We start from the raw sequence: 21,691 nt of genomic DNA on the forward strand, positions 1-21,691 counted from the left end.
GGAGTTTTCTGTACACAGTCATCTACAAACTTGGATCAGATGGCTCTGAAGGTAGAATATGTATCTACAAATCAGACTTACTCTTCCCTTGAAGATTACTTAAAATCGGCTGTCACATTTGTTGTTGCTTGATTCCTTTCTGTCTTCCTTCTTCCTCATCCTTTTTTTCTTACTGTGTCTGCTCTTTTCCCTTTCCTTCTCCTCTCCTCCTCCTGACCTCCTGCCTCATCTGCAGAAAGAAGGAACAGGTTCAGAGAGATTTGCTAACTTGCTGAGGGCCTCCAAGGTCTTGTGTGATGGAGCTGAGTCTAAGCCCGTTCTGTTTTAAATCCAATGTTCTGGCTCCTGCCTTGTGACGTGTTAGTTACTTGGCGATTACGGTGTACAGATGAGTAAGACATTGCCTGTCCTGAGGCAGCTTCCAGGCGAGTAGGTAAGAAAAGACAAGTAGACACTCTGTAGTTGTTGGGTGCCGTTGAGTCAATTCCAACTCATAGCAACCCTATGTACATGCTGTAGTACAGGCCAGAAAATAATAGAAGGGTGAGGTGGAGTGCTCTGGGAGTTCTGGGAAGAGACCCGACCCCCCCACCCCGTATTGGACGTTTTGTCTGATTCTCACATATCACTGTATCACTTGTCTTGCTCAGATGGGTGAAAGGCCCCATTTAAAGACCAAGCATCGTATAGAATATCTGTCATCTTTAGTAATGGCTGTGAGTGTCCATTTTCCTACATCTCTCCTTCCGCTATCAACTGGGGCTGTGTGGAATTAGTGGTAGCACTTCTTCATGGAATGTTGTCTACTCTGACCTAGCCAGGATGCCAAAGAGTGCTCTTGTCCCTGGCTCTGCCCTGCCTTTGGTCCCTGTTGTAACTTGCTGAGAGTCATTTAATGGCAGGATCTTTTTCAGCTGCTGGCCCACTGGTGTAGCTACATTGGATGAGTAGTAATTAAGGCACAGGTGTCTGTTACTTTAACCAGTAAAAGGAGGTAGGAAGAGAGAAGGAAAAGACACGATTTTTTTCTGCCAGGAGATGTTAAGATTAGGATTAAATCAAGGTTTTATTTAGAGAAACAACGATGAAAATTAGGATTAAATAAAAATTGGTGGAATCAGCTCCTTGGAGATTTTTTTTTAAAATCCCAGCTGGAACTTTATTAACAGTAGACATCCTGTGGTGAGTTTCGATGCTTGTTTCTTCTGTGGATGAGTATTGAAGTCTGTAATTGGTTCTTTGATGATAATGTATTTCTTTTAACGTGGTACCCCAAAACACATTATAGAACCAAATCTGATGATGACTCTAATAACGATAATTTTGCCAGTGGAATTAAATGCCGTCACGGTTAAAATATTTTTGGAAGTAGCTTTTTATGAAAACAGTATGATGAATTCAGTGATAAATAACCCATTTTTTACTTGCTGCACCAAAACCTGCTTTTCTCTACCACAACGGTTTCAATCAGCTTCATTGGGGTTAGATAGGAGCTATGCCAGTAATGTTGTTGTGGTCGTTAGGCACTGTTGAGTCAGTTTCGACTCGTAGTGACCCTATGTGACAGAATACAGCTGCCCGCATAGAATTTCCTAGGCTGTAATCTTTATGGGGAGCCCTGGTGGCATGGTGGTTAAGCTCTTGGCTGCTAACTGAGAGATCGGTGGTTAGAACCCACCAGCTGTTCCTCTGGAGAAAGATGTAGCAGTCTGCCTCCATAAAGATTACAGCCTTGGAAACCCTGGGCGGGGGCAGTTCTTCTCTGATCTGTAGGGTCGCTATGAGTCGGAATGGACTCGATGGCAATGGGTAATCTTTATGGGAGCAGGTTGCCAAATCTTTCTTCCTTGGAGCTGCTGGGTGGATGTGAACCTCCACCCTTTTGGTTAGCAGCTGAGCACTTCACCATTGTGCCATCAGGGCTCCTTACACCAGTAATACTCTACAGCATTTTGGAGGAATTGCTGTTGAAGCTCTAATTATGAATGTTTTCTACATATTCTGTGGATATTTGTCTACTTGGACTCAGATTTTCAGAGTATTACACTAAGTGCAGTTACCCACTTGCTTTTTATCTCATTGTTACATGATGTTACTTGCTGATGGAATTATTTTCTGTTCCTTTAACAGAACACATGACCATGGGGGATATGAAGACCCCAGACTTTGATGACCTCCTGGCAGCCTTTGACATCCCAGATATGGTCGATCCTAAAGCAGCAATTGAGTCTGGACATGATGACCATGAGAGCCACATCAAACAGAACACTCACGTAGATGATGACTCCCATACACCTTCATCTTCCGACGTCGGTGTCAGTGTTATTGTTAAGAATGTTCGGAACATTGATTCCTCCGAGGGCGTGGAGAAAGATGGCCATAACTCCACAGGCAATGGCTTACATAATGGGTTCCTTTCAGCATCCTCTCTTGACAGTTATGGTAAAGATGGGACAAAGTCCTTGAAAGGAGATGTGCCTACCTCAGAGGTGACTTTAAAAGACTCAACTTTCAGCCAGTTTAGCCCTATCTCAAGTGCCGAAGAGTTTGATGACGACGAGAAGATAGAGGTGGATGATCCCCCTGATAAAGAGGAGATGCGTACAAATTTTAGATCAAATGTGTTGACAGGATCTGTTTCCCAACAGGACTATGACAAACTAAAGGCACTTGGAGGGGAAAACTTAAGCAAAATGGGAATCTCTACTTCAGGCAATATAGATAAAAACAAAGTTGTTAAAAGAGAATCAGAAACCAATTCTATAAATCTGAGTGTTTATGAACCCTTTAAAGTCAGAAAAGTGGAGGATAAATTGAAGGAAAACTCTGAAAAGGTGCTTGAAAACAGGGTACTTGATGGAAAGCTGAGCTCCGAGAAGAATGACACTAACCTCGCCAGTGTCACCCAGTCAAAGACAAAGTCGTCCTCCAAGCTCTCGTCATGTATAGCTGCAATTGCAGCACTTAGTGCTAAGAAGGCTGCTTCAGACTCTTGTAAAGAACTGGTGACCAATTCAAGGGAATCCTCTCCATTACCAAAAGAAGTCAACGATAGTCCTAGAGCCATGGAAAAGTCTCCTGAATCCCAGAGTCTCATTGATGGGGCGAAGAAATCATCCATAAAGCAACCGGACAGTCCCAGGAGTGTTTCGAGTGAAAACAGCAGCAAGGGTTCACCATCCTCTCCTGCGGGATCGACACCAGCCATTCCCAAAGTGCGCATAAAGACCATCAAGACTTCATCTGGGGAAATAAAGAGAACAGTGACCAGAGTGCTGCCGGAAGTCGACCTTGACTCTGGGAAAAAGCCTTCCGAGCAGGCGACATCCATGATGGCATCTGTGACATCCCTTCTGTCATCTCCAACTTCGGCCGCTGTCCTTTCCTCTCCTCCTAGGGCACCTCTCCAGTCGGCGGTCGTTACCAATGCAGTTTCCCCCGCGGAGCTGACACCCAAGCAGGTCACTATTAAGCCGGTGGCCACTGCCTTCCTCCCAGTTTCCGCTGTGAAGACGGCAGGGTCTCAAGTCATTAACTTGAAGCTCGCTAACAACACAACGGTGAAAGCCACGGTCATATCTGCTGCCTCTGTTCAGAGCGCCAGCAGCGCCATCATCAAAGCTGCCAACGCCATACAGCAGCAAACCGTTGTGGTGCCGGCATCCAGCCTGGCCAATGCCAAACTTGTGCCAAAGACTGTGCACCTTGCCAACCTTAACCTCCTGCCTCAAGGTGCCCAGGCCACCTCTGAACTCCGCCAAGTGCTAACCAAACCTCAGCAACAAATAAAGCAGGCAATAATCAATGCAGCAGCCTCACAACCACCCAAGAAGGTGTCTCGAGTCCAGGTGGTGTCCTCCTTGCAGAGTTCCGTGGTGGAAGCTTTCAACAAGGTGCTGAGTAGTGTCAATCCAGTCCCAGTTTACATCCCAAACCTCAGTCCTCCCGCTAATGCAGGTATCACGTTACCGACGCGTGGTTACAAGTGCTTAGAATGTGGTGACTCCTTTGCGCTCGAAAAGAGTCTAACCCAACACTACGACAGACGTAGCGTGCGCATCGAAGTGACGTGTAACCATTGTACAAAGAACCTAGTTTTTTACAACAAGTGCAGCCTCCTGTCCCATGCTCGTGGACACAAGGAAAAAGGCGTTGTGATGCAGTGCTCCCACTTAATTCTAAAGCCAGTCCCAGCAGATCAAATGATAGTTTCTCCGACAAGCAATACTTCTGCTTCATCTTCCACTCTGCAGAGCTCTGTGGGACCTGGCACACACACGGTAACAAAAATCCAGTCTGGCATAACTGGGACAGTCATATCAGCTCCTTCCAGCACACCCATCATTCCAGCTATGCCTCTAGACGAAGACCCGTCCAAACTCTGTAGACATAGTCTGAAATGTTTGGAGTGTAATGAAGTTTTCCAGGACGAGACGTCGCTTGCAACACATTTCCAGCAGGCTGCAGATACGAGTGGACAAGTAGAGTATCATTTAAATTTGACATTTCAGTGATGAGTCTTTAAGATGTCCTTGATTTTAGGGGTGGAGCTCATTTAAATGGGGACGGGTGTGTGTGTGTGTGTGTGTACACAAGAGAGGGAGGAAGGATTGTGTTCACAGAATAGAAACAGTGTTGAAACATGAATATTTTAAGAAACCATTTTTTGGGGAAGATGATTCTTACAGATATAAATTGTATGTACTAGTTGAATACTTAATGGAACCTTTGATTTAGAGTAAGTAAAGGAGTTCTTTAACTGTTTGGTCATTGGACTATGTGTAGCTAGTCTGAGATTTAGCTTATTGTGTCATTTCATTGTATTCAATGTGCAAGTCAGGCTACATCACCAGAGTTCTGAGTTACAAGTGACTGTTTTGGGAATTTTTTATTACCGTTGTTATTTATAGTTATTGAAAAGTCTTTTATAGTAAAATGCACCTAATTGGTACTGAACCACTTTTATGGTGGCCAAGAAATATTTTCAAAGATGTTAGTATTCATCACTGCAATAAACTTAAGCTACAAATTACTGGTAAACTCATCTCTATTTAAATGGAATACTGTTGTGTTTGCAGTTTTTTATTTTGTAGTGAAGTGCATGTTAATGGTGGTGAAATGCATTTCACAATGGGCGGTGGCCTTTTATCTCTGTCATTTGCTTATCTCCATGAGGCAACCGAGTTTTACAAATACATGCTACCTATTTGGAGGTAAGGCTGATGGTGCAGTGGTTAAGTGCTCGGCAGCTAACCAAAAGGTTGGCAGTTCAAACCCACTGGCTGCACCGCAGGAGAAAGATGTGGCAGTCTGCTTCCGTAAAGAGTTACAGCCTTGGAAACCCTATGGGACAGTTCTACTCTGTCCTATAGGGTTGCTATGAGTCGGAATCAACTCAATGGCAGTGGTTTTTTTTTTTTTTCTGGAAGTAACTGGGCATGTTGAATGTTGAATGAAGCAAGTTTGAGCCAGGGAAACCATATGATTTATTATCTAAACAAGGATACTTTTGAAATTGGAAGGGGGCACTAGTTTGAGCTAATGTACTCTGGCTGTGAAATTTCTGTTTATGAAGACCCAAGGGGTGGACTGGCCTTCCCATTTTCCTCCTCCAGTGTTTTGTTAATTAGGAGGTTTATGCTGTGTTTCAGAAGTATGGTACTGCCTTGGTAATTCGTTCCTCAAGGGCAACTAATGAGTTAACTTCTTTGTGGGATTTCGAGTTTGGGAAACAGAAGATCAAGAATATCTCAAGAAGTTTTTCTCTGGGTCTTCAGCTTAATGGAGATGGAAGTCACAAGGAGTTTTGACAACATTCTTGGAGCTTTGGATGTTAAAAATCTCATTTGCTCTGACAGTAAAATACTCAAAGAGAAGAGTGAAGCAGCTAAATAGCTCGAGAAAGCAGTGATTGATGTAGCTCTTTGAGCGTATTCTAGTGAGAATACTTGGTTCTATCTAGCTGGATACCCTCTTATCTTGTCACCACTTCATTAAAGGGCTAATACTTCTTTTCATTTTAAAAGGATGCAGTTAAAAAAAAGAAGCCACGTGTTCAGTTCTGTTTGTCCTGTTCCCTTGTTTCTGTTCTGCTGTGTTAATGGTGTGGGGCAGTAGATGGTGTCCTGGCTTAGGAGGATTCTCTGCCTCCGTCTCCCACCACCTCGTGTGCTCACATCTGTGTCTGCTGGCATTTTGGGCTACCCTCAGATATGTCTGCCTTCTTTGGAATCCTTCCTTCTCTAGGAACAAGGTCAGACATGGACAGAAAAGTAGGAACTTTCCTTCTTCCCTGTATTCCTCCAGTTTTTGTTTTCTGTTAACCTTTTAGGCCCAGCAGCCAAACTAGGGTCAGACGGGTGAAACTGTTCATTCAGGGAAGGAGATGAAGATCTTTTCCTGTATATGTTGCTTTCTTGGACATTTTTATATTTTCCTGGGACAAGTGAAATGTGCAGGTCGGCTGTGTCACCTCGAATCCTAAGGAATGAGTCATAACAGGATATACGTGAACTCTGAGGTCAAGCAGACAGTAAGCCAGACATTTACCCCTGTTGTTTTTCCTCTCTCCAGTTATGCTTAGTTAAGTCACCTCCTCAGCTCACAGAGATGAATATTTCATAAGCTTTAGCCAACTGCATAGCTAGGCACGTCAGGGCTAGCAACTTTAAAAATGCCCATATTACACTCTTCCTGTTACTCATGTCCCTTTCTCTCATTATAGATCATAGTCCAGTATACCCCCTGCACAATTTCCCATTCTTCTCAGACTCAGCTAAAGCGTCTTACTCAGACCTCGGCGGGAAGTCTGGTTTCTTCCTCAGCAGCCGCAGCCTGTACCATCCTTAAGTGGAATGGTTTCTAATTCTTCAGCACCCACAGTTTAACCCAACCCCCAGTCTCTTCCACAGTTCCAGGAGGTCACCAGTTGCCACTGAGTTGATTCTAATTCATGGCGACCCCGTGTGTGTCATAGTAGAACTATGCTCCCTAGGGTTTTCAGTGGCTGATTTTTCAGAAGTAGATCACCAGGCCTTTCTTCTGAGGTATCTCTGGGAGGACTCGAACTTCCAACCTTTGGGTTAGTAGTTGAGCACTTAACTGTTTGAGCCACCCAGGGACCTTTAAATTAATACTGCTTTTACACAAATGAGATATGTTCCCTCCTATTTTCTGGAAGAGATAATGTATAATTGGTGTTAATTATTCTTTAAATGTTTGGTAGACTTCCCCAGTGAAACCATCTGGGTCTGGAGATTTCTCTTTTGGGATTTTTAAATACCGACTGGTCTGGTGGTGGAGCTCTATCACCTGGCAGGGATCTAATTCCCACCTCTCAAGTAGACTAGGGAGCCGCCTTCCTGCTGGCCTTCTCCACTGTCTTATCTGGGCAGGGGCATTGGGACACCTCATTACAGCCTTCAGAGAGTAGAAGTCTAAGCTCCACCTAGACTTAGCATGGATGGGGGTGGGGTCACGGTTTTCTGTGATGTTTGTATGGAGTAGAGCAGTAATTGTCTAAAAGTTTTCTGTTTTGCTAGGCAGCCTCTTTCCTGGTCTTTTGGCTTGAGAGTGCAGGCTTTTGTTAGGGTTATTATTATTATTTTGGCTATGACTGTTGGCCACTGGGTTGCCAGCTTCTTCAGCTCTAAGTCTGGGATATATGAGGCAAAAGGAAATACAGGGACCTCACCATCACATCATTCTGGGGTCCTGAGATCCCAAGCCAACCTGCCTTCTCTCTACTTTTCAGAGACTTTCTGTGTTTGTTTTATTTATAATGCCCGGGGCTTTTAGTTGTACTTTGTGGAAAGAATCGGGAAAAGTTACATCTACTTCATCTTTCTGGAAGTAGAAGTTTCACTCGTTTTTTTTTTTTAAAAAAAAAAAAAAAAACACACTGTAATGTAGCTGTCCTGTTGTCAAGGAGTGATTCCATAATTGCATTCTGATTCTCTGCCTGAGGCGTTCAGACAGCTATTCTCAGTCGTTTTTTAGAATTAGGCTTCCTGTGGGGATGACATTCCATTTTGCTGTCTAAGATTTCCCTGTTCTCAGAATCCAGACATTTTCCTTGCCTGGTTCACGTATCACTTTTTCCTAGCCCCATTTTAAAAGCAGTTAGGAATGAGGGTCTTTCTCTTTAATTTCCCATCTGTTGATCCTAGCCCCTTAAATAAGACCTCAGCTTTTCTCTTGAGAAGAAACTTTTCTTCATTTAGCTCCATCACTATCTCCGTTCTCTTTTTATTTTTTATTTGCTCCCATTTATATTTTTACCCAGTTTATGTTTTTAGTGGAGCCTTGGTGGCGCACTGGTTAAAACAGTTGGTTGCTAACCAAAAGGTCAGCAATTTGATCCCCTCAGTCTGCTTCCATAAAGATTACAGCCTTCGAAGCCCTGTGAGGCAGATTTACTCTGTCCTATAGGGTCACTGTGAGTCAAAATTGACTTGACAACAGTGGGTATATTTTGAATGAATCCTTTTCTGTCTTTTCCAAGGGTACACCCCTGAACGCAGCAAAGAGCCCCTTTTCCTGTCACTACTGCTGCATCTGTGCTTGTTCAGTGCCCACTCTCCCTGCACCATCTCCCCATGCACAGCTGTTTGAGACTTTGCGGGATGTAATGGGAGAAAGTAGAGTTATGGTGGTATTTGCTGAATTCTGTTTACTGGTTGGTCCTTCTCCTACAGAGGTCCTGTGGGAGGTCTACACAAAATAATAATTGCTGCAGGGAATCAGGACCACTTCATTATTACCTGGCCCTGTGCTTGGTAACCTCCCAGTGCAGGGCTGTGCTGGAAGCTGGGTTGGAATATGCAGTTTAGCTCAAGGCCCACTTTGCTCTCCTGACTCCAAGTCTTGGAATTGTATTGCACTCCAGTAGGTGATGAGGTTCAGGAACCTGCAGCAGGTTTACACAGAGTTTCTGCTGCTGTGGGAGAAGGCATAGTATGGGGGGTCAGGGGCGGTGGAATCAGTTGACCTTTCCAGCTGTGTAAACCAAGCAGTGCAATGAAAATAGAGCACATGGCGGTTGACTTTTTAAAGCCAGTAGGTCTGCCCCAGTTGGGGGTTTGTAATCTGACCTGTCTAATTAATAATCCTTGCTTTGGGGGAACTTTGAGGAAAGGAGTGGGGCTAGAGAAACTTTTCTTCTCCTCTCCATGAGATATTTAAGAGCTGAAGGCTATAGTTTTAATAATTGATATTTCAGTGTATCGGAATGTCATTGCTTCACCTCTTTAGTAAAACCGTGACTAAGTTGAGCCAAGTGCAGACTGCAAATGCATACTGTAACCTCTTAATTGTTAAAATCAGTTTTCTACCTGTAGAATCCACAACAGCCATAGAAGAGAGTTAACGACATAGGTCCTGTGGTCAACCCTTTTATTTTACAATTGAAGAAACAAATGCCCAATTAGTGACAGAGCTGGAACTTGAGGCAAGGTTTCTTCTTTATTGCTGGTCCATTATTCTTTCCAATTCATCGTGTTGATTCCCTAAGATATAGAAGTGTAGAATTTTAAAGTTGAAAGTGTGTTAGGAATCATGTGGTAATTAGATTCTTTGAGATATGTTCAAATCAGCTTCAAGAGTGCAGGTAAAGTTGTCTAATCTGTAATGGTCCTTATTTTTAGGGATTGCTGATTCATTTTAGTTTTGGGAACTAAACCAAATATATTAAATTCTCTTTCAATAGCCCTACCCAGTTCTCATTTCTGGACGTACTCTGCTCAGTTTCGTCTCAAACATGGAGCCCGCCTGAACTATCCTCCCTCATATATCATTATGATCAGTTGAAGACTCATGACTTCTGCTTTTTGATCCTGTTCTTTTAAATGCTTAATTTTAATTTTGGTCATATAAATCCAGTCCTTACTGTCCTAGTTTATATTTTGGGGTCAAACCCCTCTTGCAGTAAAAACCAGTTGCCTTCAAGTTGTCTTTACCTCCTGGAGACCTTGTGTGTGTCAGAGCAGAACTGTGTCCCATAGGGTTTTCAGTGGATAATTTTCGGAAGTAGATGCCAAGCCTTTCTTCTGAGGAGGCACCACTGGTGGACTTGAACCTCCAAACCTTTGGTTAGCAACTGAGTGCATTAACCATTTGCACCACCTAGAGCTCCTGTTTTAGGGTTATCAACCCTTAACTTAAGCCTGTATTCTCCAGTGATTATTACCTTAGTAGATTATGTCTGTGTCGGCCCTCCTTCTTTCTGAAATTTGCTTATGTAACTGCCAACTCTTATGATTAGGGATTTTCGTGTAGCAGAATGATTTGGGGACAGAACCACCAAAACCAATTAGTTTTGGGGACAAAAGATATATATAGTCAGTATTGCTATGATGATTGTTTTGTATTATTTCCATTTAAATAAGATCTGAAATGAAATACTTTCTTTGTGTTTCATTGTGAAATTGGATGACAGTGAAAGCCAGAACATAAACTGATATACTTTATTATTATTTTGTAATTATAGACAAGATTATGAAACTGCTTTTATGAGGCAGAAGCAATTTACTTAGCATCCAGAAACCAAAAAGCCAAACTCGTTGCCATCGAGTTAATTCCGACTGATAGCGACCCTATAGGACAGAGTAGAACTCCTCCATAGGGTTTCCAAAGAGCAGCTGGTGGATTTGAACTCCCAACCTTTTGGTTACTAGCCATAGCTCTTAACCACTGTGCCAGCAGGGCCCTACTTAGCATCTTGGTTGACTAATAAGCTTGGCAGTGTCTATGACCTTTGGAGCTTTAATTAGAATATGTCTCAGGTTGTTGTAGGCTTTGGTCTGTTTGATATTTAACCATAAATTTATATTTACTCACATTTTGCTAGCCTTTCTCACCCTTCTCCCTGTACCTTTCCCAGGCTATTTTTTCTTCTTAAAATATGAGTTGAAGCCTGTAGAATTACTTTCCGGGTTACTCTGATAATTCCTCACCTGAGCCCTAACCTTCTCTGATTCCTGCTAGAACTATGTCTACTATTGTGAGGATGGCGCAGGACTGGGCAGTGTTTTGGCCTTTACACATAGGGTCACTGTGAGTTAGAACCGACTTAATAGCACCTAACAACAACCACCCCGTCTTAGTTATCTAGTGCTGCTATAACAGAAATAACCACAAGTAGGTGGCTTTAACAGATTTATTTTCTCACAGTTTAGGAGGCTAGAAGGCTCTAGGGGAAGGTTCTCTCTCTGTCCCATCTGGGGGAAGGTGCTTGTTTCCTTTAAGTTTCTATTCCTTGGTTCCTTGCTTATCTTCATGTGGTATGACATCTGTCTTCCCCATCTGTGCTTGTTTGCCTGGTTGCTTGCTCTGTCTCCTTTTTTTATATCTCAGAAGAGATGGATTTAAGACACACCCTATGCTAATACTGCCTCATTAACATAACAAAGAAAACCCATTCCTAAATGAGGTTAAAATCATGGGTATAACCTACTGCTGTAGGGTTGATTCTGGCTCATACTGATCCTGTAGGACAGAGTAGAACTGTCTCATAGGGTTTCCAAGGAGCGGATGGTGGATTTGAACCGTAGACCTTTAGGTGAGCAGCCAGGCTCTTAACCACTGCGCTAGCAGGGCCCCTATGACAGGTGTAGGGGTTAAAATTTATAACATATTTTCTGGGGACACAATTCAGTCTACAACAACTCCCTTCCCATGGCCCATCTTTGAGTGCTAGTGATCGATTTCAGTGCCAGGATTGGGTGGGGAAGGCTAAATAAGAATAGTTGTAAAGGATAAAACATGGTTACTTTTCACTTTTATATTCTTATAGCTTTCTAGTATCACCTGACTATTGAAAACTAATATCTTTCTTTAAAAAATAATCTAAGACAAATGAGGCTACCCTAGAGTAGAAATTAGCTGTTTATCAGTGAAGTACTGAAAGGTTATATTCACTATCAGATGACATATTTAAAATGTCAAAAGACATATGAAACCATTTAAACACATTTTATTATACTTTCTTCTATTCAAAGGCAGGTTCTTTCGCATTAAGGAGCCCTGGTGGTGCAGTGGTTAAGAGCTTGGCTGCTAACCAAAAGGTCAAGAGTTTGAATCCACCAGCCACTCCTTGGAAACCCTGTGGGGCAGTTCTACTCTGTCCCCCTAGGGTCTCTATGAGTCAGAATCGATTTGACAGCAATGGGTTTGGTTTTTGGTTTGTTTATTGCATTAAACTGCTTGATTCTCTAGAAAGTAACCTCAACCTATGTAGTGAAGAGTTAGCATTTTAAGCCATATTTTAGTTTTTTGGATAAAAAGGGAAAGTCAGATTCTGTTAGATCACAAAGAAATCCTCGCCTGTCCCCATGGTTGTGTGTTATCCCAGATCCAGAAAATGTGATTCATTGCCGTGAATTTGAAGTGTTCCAGAAAGGCTAGTGGAATGTACTCCTTTGTGCAGTGAAAATGATCGCTGCTATCTGGGGAAGCTAGAGCCCTGGTGGCACAGTGGTTAAGAGCGCTCCTGCTAACCAAAAAATCAGCAGTTTGAGTCCACCAGCTGCTCCTTGGAAACCCTGTGGGGCAGTTGTACTCTGTCCTATAGGGTTGCTATGAGTTGGAATGGACTGGACGGCAGCGGGTATCCAGGGAAGCTGCGCAAGGCAGAGATGATGCATTGTCCCAAACAGCAGGTACAGGGCATAAACTTGAGGGAGTGCAGTTAAGTGAATGATGTCGTCTGAGTTTAAAACTGCTGATACCATGTAAGCATCTTTCAGAGGGAGAACTTCTACAACCAAAAATAACATCCTTTTTCTCACAAAGGAATGAAGGCAAGGAGTGGAAGCAGGCAAACAAAGATAGAAATGTGGGAGTGAGTACCGCGTGTACATATGAATGTGTATACATCTGTATGGATCAACTAAAGGTTTTAAACTATCCAACACGATTTCCCAGTGACCTCATTATCATATTTCACCAGTTACAAAGTATAAATGCATCTTGATTTCTGGGCTGTAGTCCAGACTGGCCCCTGCTTTGTCCTTGTGCTTCTCTGTGTAAAGTGGCTGAGAAGCCTGAGCCAGTGGAAATGAGTCAGTGCAAATCCACACAGCAAGTCAGTGGCAGGGGGCCATCCGCCCTCACAGTGCAGTGTGAAGGTCACGCTCTTCCTCACCAAGAACTGGTATGAGGAGGAGGTTGGTATTGAAATGCTGAAAAGTGACCCTGCCACTCCAAAATATTTTTCATAGTCTTTGTATTCAGAGATTTCTGTGTGTGAACAACACTTAATTCATAAAGGCTTTAAAAAAAAAGCTTTATTGAGATATAATTCATATACCATACAATTCACCCATTTAAAATGTACAGTTGATTGGTTTTCAGTGTACTGAGATATGTGCAGCCATCACCGCGGTCAATTTTAGAAAATTTTGGTCACCTTAAAAAGAAACTGTTTATCATCCCCACCCCCACCCCTGAGTTTAAACAACCACTAACCTGCTTTTCTGTTTCTATAGTTTCTGTCTGTTTTTCTGTTCTGGTCTGTCGTAGTCATCTAGTGCTGCTATAACAGAAATACCACAAGTGGATGGCTTTAAAAGTTTATTGTCTCACAGTCTAGTAGGCTAGAAGTCCAAATTCAGGGGAAGCCTTTCTGTCAGCTCTGGAGGAAGGTCCTTGTCATCCATCTTCCCCTGGACTAGGAGCTTCTCTGCACGGGAACCCGAGTCCAAAGGACGCCCTCTGCTCCCAGTGTGTCTCTCTTGGTATGAGGTCCCCACACTCTTTGCTCATTTCCCTCTCCTTTTATCTCTTCTAAGATAAAAGGTGGTGCAGGCCACACCCCAGGGAAACTCCCTTCACATTGGCTCAGGGATGTGACCTGAACAAGGGCGTTACCTCCGACCCTAATCCTCTTCGGCATAATCCAATTTTACCTCCTTAACCACAGGCAGAGATTAGGATTTATGACATATAGGAAAATTATATCAATCACAAAATGGAGGACAACTACACAATACTAGGAATCATGGTCTAACCAAGTTGACACATATTTTTGGGGGACACAGTTCAACTGATGACATGGTTTTTCATATGAGTATAATCGTATGTGGTCTTTTGTGACTAGCTTCTTTCATGTAGCATAATGTTTTCAAGGTTCATCCATGTGGTAACATGTATCAGAACGTCATTCCTTTTTACAGCTGAATAATATTCCATTGTATGGGTATACTGAAGACTTTTGAATTGAATAATGTTGATACTTATTTTAGTTAATCTGTTAACAAAACTGTCCTGGTGGCGCAGTGGTTAAAAAGCTGGGCTGCTAACCAAAAGGTCGGCAGTTCGAATCCACCAGCCCCTCCTTGGAAACCCCATGGGGCAATTTTGCTCTGTCCTGTAGTGTTGCTATGAATCAGAATTGACTCCACAGCAAGGGGTTTGGTTTGGTTTGGTTTGGTCTCTCCCACTAACATACCCATAACTAATCATATAGTTATAAGTATACACATAACAAATGTCTGATAGGGAAAATCATTTAAGCAATTCATTGGGAATTTTATATGTATTAGAAATTATTAATATATTTTGATGAAAGATAATGTGAAAATGATTTTTGACTTTTAGAAAACACTGTATCTTCTTTTTTTAGAGTTTCTTTTTATTGGTTTTTCCCTATTTTAAAAGTAGTATAACCACATAACTTTAGAAAAAAGAGAAATTGGGGGAGAGGGGAGTGACCCATCATCCTAACATAAAACTATCATCGTTGGCGTTCATATTTATTTGTTAGTGCCTGTTTCTTCTTCGTGGTTTTGTTTGTTTATATCTTATAACCCCTCCCCGTCATCTCACAGACCCCTCCATCACAGGCCTTGGAATTATTATTATTATTCCACTTAATAACTGTAGGACTTGAGGGAGTTTCTTTCCTTTTCTAAGCTTCATTTCCTCATCTGTAAAATGGAGATATTATTATTAACCTCAGATTTTTATGAGACTTGAACGAGATAATAGATTTAAAGTGCCTAGCTCACTGCTTGGCACATGGTAGAATATATTACGATATTAATATATATTTAGGAGCCCTGGTGGTGCAGTAATTAAGAGCTCAGCTCTTAACCGAAAGGTCTGCAGTTAGAATCCACCAGCTGCTCCTTGGAAACCCTACGGGGCAGTTCTTCTCTGTCCTGTAGGGTTGCTGTGAGTCGGAAATGACTCAGTGGCAACGGGTTTACTTTCTTTTGGTATATGTGAATATATGTATGTCACATATATTGTATATATATATTTCTGACTTACTGTGAAAATACTGATTTTATTCCCAAGTAAGTATAAGAAATTCTATGATGTCTGTGGAAATTCAGACATAATTCTCTGCGTGAGATTAATGACTGTGTGGTGAAGGTAGATAGAAGACTTCAGTTCAAAGAAACAGTGCTCATGTAGATGTGATAATGTAGATGTCCGCAGGGTCTTATAATTAATGTATCTGCTAATTGGTCTTCCTTGCGTGGCTTGTTTTTACCTTTGAAATGTATATTACCAGAGAAGAAATGTCATTTTTTAATGACACTAACCTCATCAAAGCTGCCTGTGATGTTCTTGTTTTGTGATTATAATAAATAAAATGTGTATTTTAATCCTTTCAGGAGAAAACCAGAAAAGATGAAGAGCTTCCGCAGTCTCTCACAAGTTTTTAAACCCTAATTTTTGGGCTTGATTTGAAAGCTAAAAGAACAAAACTTTTCTAACTCCATTGGCTTTAGAAAAGAGCGTTTTAAATCTTAGCAAGAATCTGTACTTTGAGCTTTCTTTAACTGACTTTAATACAAGTCATTTTAGAAGATAGTAAATATTTGTTTTTACACAAAAGTATAAACGGTATTCAAACACATTTCATCTCACGCGCTATCTTAGGTTTATTTTTGGGGTGGACATAAGAAGTCCTCAATTGATACTTAGCCTTCAGATTTTTTGTTTGTTTAATACACCGTGTTTAATGCTTACATATAAGGGGTTTAAAATTGTGTGTTTTAATTTTTCCTGGCTAGTTAATGATGTAGAGCTTTTTCCAAAGAGGATTTCAGTTGTAATTTTATTTTATATGTGATCAGATTTTAAGCTCTATAAAATTTCAATTTAATGTTTAAATTTATGTATCTAAATTGAACTCATTGGTTTTAATTATAAGTCATAACATAGCCAGTTCTTCCATTTAAAGGCCAATTTCATGTGCTGTGGCTTTTTTTTTTTTTTTTTTTTAATATTTACTGTGTTTTTGGTGAACATTTACACAGCAAATTGTCTTTTGCATTTCTCTAGTTAAGATTTCCTATAACTGAAGTGACTGAAAGTAAGAAACTGGCTTAGCCTCTAATTGATTTTTATTATTTTGAAGAAAGTATTTTATGAGTTATGGGAAGATATTGTGACTACTGTCAAAAAACGTGCTCAGAAACTTATTTGTATACGTTGAAGTTAATTTGCTAACATAATTTGCAAAAATACCTCTTCTAATACCTCTTTGCAGTAAACAAAATGCAAAACTAACAGAATTGGAACTCTGTCTAAGCTGACATTCTCTTTAGCTCACACTTTGGGATGAGCCTGACTACGTTGTACATGCTATTTTTCGTTTTGCACAGTAGATACTTTTTACATTGAAATTTCAAGTTTCCTTTCTCCTTAGGCTTAGAGTCAATTATAGTATTTGAAATGAGGCATAGGTAATTATTTTGAGGATTAACCAAGATTCTTTGCGTATTTGAAAATAGTAGGACCAACCCTTTTCCCTTTTGGTTTGTTTAGAAGACATGCACTATCTGCCAGATGCTGCTTCCTAATCAGTGCAGTTTTGCATCACACCAGAGAATTCATCAGCACAAATCTCCCTACACCTGCCCTGAATGTGGGGCCATCTGCAGGTCGGTGCACTTCCAGACCCACGTCACCAAGAACTGTCTACACTACACGCGGAGAGTTGGTTTTCGGTCAGTATGTCGTTCACTTACGTGCAAGTAAAGCTCATTCACTTACAGCCACACAGTGTTTTGAGTGGTCTGTGCACGTTTTTTAGGGGCATACAACAATACGTCAATTAACAGATCCTCTGGGAACCCAGCTCCTTTGCAGTAGAGTTGATCTATTTGAATCCTATTGAGTATATTAATGCAGTGGTGGCCTCTTGGTCCACACAAACCTGAGGGTAAATGGGGTGATCACTTTAGGCAAAATTATGTATGTAGTGAGGTTTGGCTCTGATTGACTTTTATAGCTTTACTTTTTGTACCCTTTTTAGTACATTGTTGTCATACTTTCTGTATTTTAACCATTGCAAGAATGTATACATTTATATACCTCTTAATACTTCCCCTTCTCTAAGCAAAACAAAAAAGGTCCTTTACTTTTATTTTGTCGTGTTAAAAGATCGAGCATATGTAGTTTTCTAACGTAGCTCTTTGGGGAAGAGCTTTCTGCCCCAAATAACTTTCCCTTTGTCCTTCTTCTCCTTTACCTGCAATCTTCCTTCCTTAGGTCAACTCAATACAGACGTCCAGGAACACACATGCTCAGTTGTGTTAGAGGTGTATCTCTGTAGACTCTTGGGTATCTACTGTGAGTAAGACCACTCAAATAGTTTTCAGGTGTGAACAAAGACGAAAGAATACGTCATCAAATAGAAGTGTTACAAATGTTGAGAGTCCTTGGGTAAGAGAGCTGAAGTAGGAGAGAAATAAGAAATGAGCCAATCTTCAAATTATTAAAAGTTCAAGAAGTAAGGAAGGTAGCTAGGAGCCACTTTTAAAAAAAGATGCTAATTTTTCACAAGTTTATAATCCGTGTAGTTTCTACAACAGGTACGAGTGTACTTAAATTTTTTTTCCAGGTGATAAAAACCCAGGCGGTTGGCCTTCTGTACCCTGGGGGCCACCATAAACTCCAGATCCATTGAAGCTACATCAGTGTGTACTCAGGAACAGTGGCAGAGTCCCGTTAGTCCTGTTCCTCTCTGCCCCTCTGTTGATGGCATGTAGCTTTAGACAGCAAAGATTTCTTCCATTTGGAAATGCACCTTAGGGATACATAGGAAGGCCAGGGTCCGGCTGTCAGGTCAGCCTGTGGATGTCTTCTCCAAAACCAAGAGTCACTGGGTCTTGCTCTGTCTTCCACAATCCATCAGTCTCACCATAGTCTGGAGTCTGTGGACATTTCATCCCTAGAAACTTCAAAGATGCTCCAAAACTAGACCATTTGAATTTTCTTTTTCTTCGTCATGATTGTCCCTCCTCTAAAACAGATGAAAATGATTTGATCTGTTACACGTAGCAAAAAACAAAACATGCTTCCGAAAAGCCATTAGAAACTTAAACGGGCCGTTAAAGTATGTTCATTTTACCCTGTTCTTACACAATGAAGGTACTTGTTTGATTGGCTTTGTGTTTATTTTTCCGACAGATGTGTACATTGCAATGTCGTGTACTCGGATGTGGCTGCCCTGAAGTCTCACATTCAGGGTTCTCACTGTGAAGTCTTCTACAAGTGTCCTATTTGTCCAATGGCGTTTAAGTCTGCCCCAAGTACACATTCCCACGCCTACACACAGCATCCCGGCATCAAGATAGGAGAGCCAAAGTAAGTCATCTTATTAGTAATGAAGAGGAGATAGTAGGTCTTTTGGGTAAAATCTAAGGATATGTGAAAACTTAGGTAACTTGCTAGATGCTGATGCACTATAAAGTGCAGCTCATAGCTACGTAAACCTTTCTGTTCTTTCCAGATAAAAAGTCCTTGTCCGAAGTGTCACTTATTTATGCATTTGTCTTTAATTTTTGTTAAATAAGTGAATATTTATTTGTTTTGTTCTTTTTCTTGAGATAATTTCAGCAAGTAAATTCTAGGAGAATTACAAAAAACTGTTGTCTTTTAATTTTTCTAGAGTGTCTTTCTTAACAGGATATGCTTTTCACTGTAATATTTATAAGATGAAGTCAGTTTAAGATACGGGTTACTGAATTTAACTTCAATAGCCACTGTAAGTCCTTGATTCATAAAAGCAAATTTTATTTATTTTTTAATCCTGGTCTTAATTTTGTCTTTCGATTTTTGCTTTGTTGAGTTGTTAATAATGAAGTTGTATTTAAGCAGGCAGTGTGAACTGCCTGCCTGCCCTGGATAGAGCAGCTTAGCAAAGAGGGGGAAGTGTGGACATGGAGCCAGTCAGGAGCCTTCCCACCCACCAGTGTGTGAGCTTGCAGAGTTACTTACCCTGTCTCTGTTGCTGTTCTCTCCCCAGTGAAGTGAGGGAATGCTTACATCACAGAGGGTGTGTGAGGATGAAGTGGGATGACTTATTTAAAATGTGTGGAACCCAGTCCCGCTCTCTGGAGTTTGGAGGGGCTCTTTAAGTATGAGTTCCGTCGGACATTTCCTTACCCCCTCACTGTGTACATGCACTGGATTAGATGCTCGTGGTTTTTGTTCCTTTTATTGCTGTTATTTGTAGCAGTGTAGAATTTCATAATTATGTGGGGCTGGATTTACTGTCCAACTCTGTTGGTGCATTGCTGCCCATCACTCCATAACCAAGGAAGTATTAGGGGGAGGAGATAGAGATATGCCCTACTATATATACCTGGCTCATAATTGTACCAGTTAGTTTTGGGGAACTGTGACTGAACACTATAAAAGTGACTCTGGTTACTAATGAACTATGTAAAAATGGAATTTTATTCTGATAGCACCTTCACTCTTATCTTTGTAGATCCTCAAAACAAAACCAGTTACACATTAGGGGAGCCACGTACAACTTGGTGTCTTGACTCTGAAGATGGGCATTAGTGAATTGTTTTTAAATAGTCCTCAGTGTTTATAGTAGTAACACTTCTGGGTATTAGTGCAGTCTTTTGCTGCAATGAATATAGTTTTTAATTTGGTTCTTTATTCAAATAAATAAATAAAACTTTATTGTCCTTTTGAAAGTTTATGAAATCTGGATCAGTAGTTGTTACCTAGAATAGCAGACAGCAAATAATGAAAATAAGTTAAAACATCATTTCTCACACTTGAGTAATGTATAGGAAAAAATTATTCCAGTATTAACATTTTTTTTTTTATTACAATGGTTCTTTTACAAGTGCAAATCTAAAAAAAAGATATAAACTACTGTGTTTAAACTATAAAGCTAAAACAGATTTATAAATGAAATGCAAACAAAACTCCCAAACCAGTGAAATTTAAGTTCCCAGCACTGATTCAGTGTGACGGCCAGTACTTGGCTGGAAGGAGCGCTGGCTCACAATCCTGCCACGGGCTCTGCTGCTTCTGGGCTGTTGGTTTTACCAAGCCTATACTTCAGTGTGCCTGGAGAGATCTCTTCCCTCACCACCTTTCCTTATTTCAAGCTACTGTAAAACTTTGCTGTGGCATGCTGGAAGGTTGGTTGTCCTATATTCACCCTGAAAGCTTCATTTTTGCAGTAAACCCTTTTCTGTTCTGTTTAGCTAGCCCAAAACAGTAAGTAGTCCCACTCCAACAGAAACTGGGGCATAGACATCTCCTAGCAGTATTGGGTTAGCAGGTGGTTATGCAAATGATTCAGTTACGGGAACTATTTTTGTTAATTTTTAGTAGTTTTTAAATTATTTATTTAAAAAATATTTTATTGTGTTTTAGGTGAAAGTTTACAGAGCAAATTAGTTTCTCATTCAACATTGTACACAAAGTGTTCCATGACATTGTTTGCAATCCCTATGCTGTGTCAGCACTCTCCCCATTTCCACCCTGGGTTCCCATTTCCTTTTGTCTGGCTTTCTGACCCCTTCCTGCCTTCTCATCTTTACTTTTGGGCAAGTGTTCCCCTTTTGGTCTCATGTAATTATTTGTTCTAAGGAGCACATTCTTTTCGAGTGTTACTGTTTATTTCATAGGCCTGTCTATTGCTTGGCTACAGGGTGGTTTCTGGTAATGGCCCCTCTGTTCCAAGTAAGAGGGGTGTCTTAGGGCCATAGTCTCTGGGGTTGCTTCAGTCTCTGTCGCGCCAGTATTTCTGGTCTTTTTTTATGAATTTGATTTTTTTGTTGCATGTTTTTCTCCTGTTCTGTCTGGGACTGTCTGTTGTATCAGAGTGGTTGTGTTAATTTTTAAAGGTTAATATCAAAATAATCCCCCTGTCCCAATTTCTTTAGAGAATTTACGGATGTCTAAAAATATGCCCACAAAGTCTAGTCCCAGCCTCTCAATTTGAAGTGCATGATACAAGGTTTTTAGTTATTCAGCGAACATTTATAGAGTGTTTGCTAGATACCAGGTCCTGTCTTAAGCACATTGCTTCTTATTTTCCAGTCATAGTTCTCTGCCATCTAAAAGGAAACTTTAAATACCCTTTAATCTTTTCTGGATAACTTGAGATCATTTTGAATGTCCGTTACTGTATTTTTTAGTAATACTGTTTTATCTCTATTTTTAGTTTTTTTCTTGGCGTGTGATTAACAGCAACTTTTTTTGCTGCTTTTTATTTTCCTTTTATTTGCCACTTTTAGATGTGTATAAGCTGAGAAATGGAACTCCAAGGTTGTTAAGAAGTGTGTAAGAGACAGAGCTTTAAAACAAGTCCCTAAGAAATAAAACATGCACAGTTATAACAGTGGCAGGGTAGAGTGCTAAGAGTCAGAGAAAGCTGAATTTGCACTGTGGCCCTGGGATTACCTAATCTCTTAAATCT

At 40.9% G+C, this 21,691-nt stretch overlaps 1 protein-coding gene across 7 annotated transcripts in view; it reads left to right on the forward strand.

The window, feature by feature from the left end:
• Positions 1-2,017: 2,017 nt before the first annotated feature.
• The window catches only part of ZNF532 (zinc finger protein 532), a 79,380-nt gene continuing 59,706 nt past the window's right edge, over positions 2,018-21,691 (forward strand). For 3 of the 7 annotated variants that reach the window (XM_023734001.1, XM_023734003.1, XM_023734002.1), the window contains exon 1: positions 2,018-4,481. In XM_023734001.1, the coding sequence (XP_023589769.1) occupies positions 2,103-4,481 (2,379 nt within the window). In that variant the 5' untranslated portion in view covers positions 2,018-2,102. Of the gene's footprint in view, positions 4,482-16,779; positions 16,962-18,426; positions 18,604-21,691 lie in introns of all 7 variants that reach the window. The other 4 variants (XM_023733997.1, XM_023733998.1, XM_023733999.1 and 1 more) reach the window with 2 other exon arrangements.

Source organism: Trichechus manatus, unplaced genomic scaffold (assembly GCF_000243295.1).
Source record: "Trichechus manatus latirostris isolate Lorelei unplaced genomic scaffold, TriManLat1.0 scaffold00063, whole genome shotgun sequence".
Classification (NCBI taxonomy): Eukaryota; Metazoa; Chordata; class Mammalia; order Sirenia; family Trichechidae; genus Trichechus; species Trichechus manatus.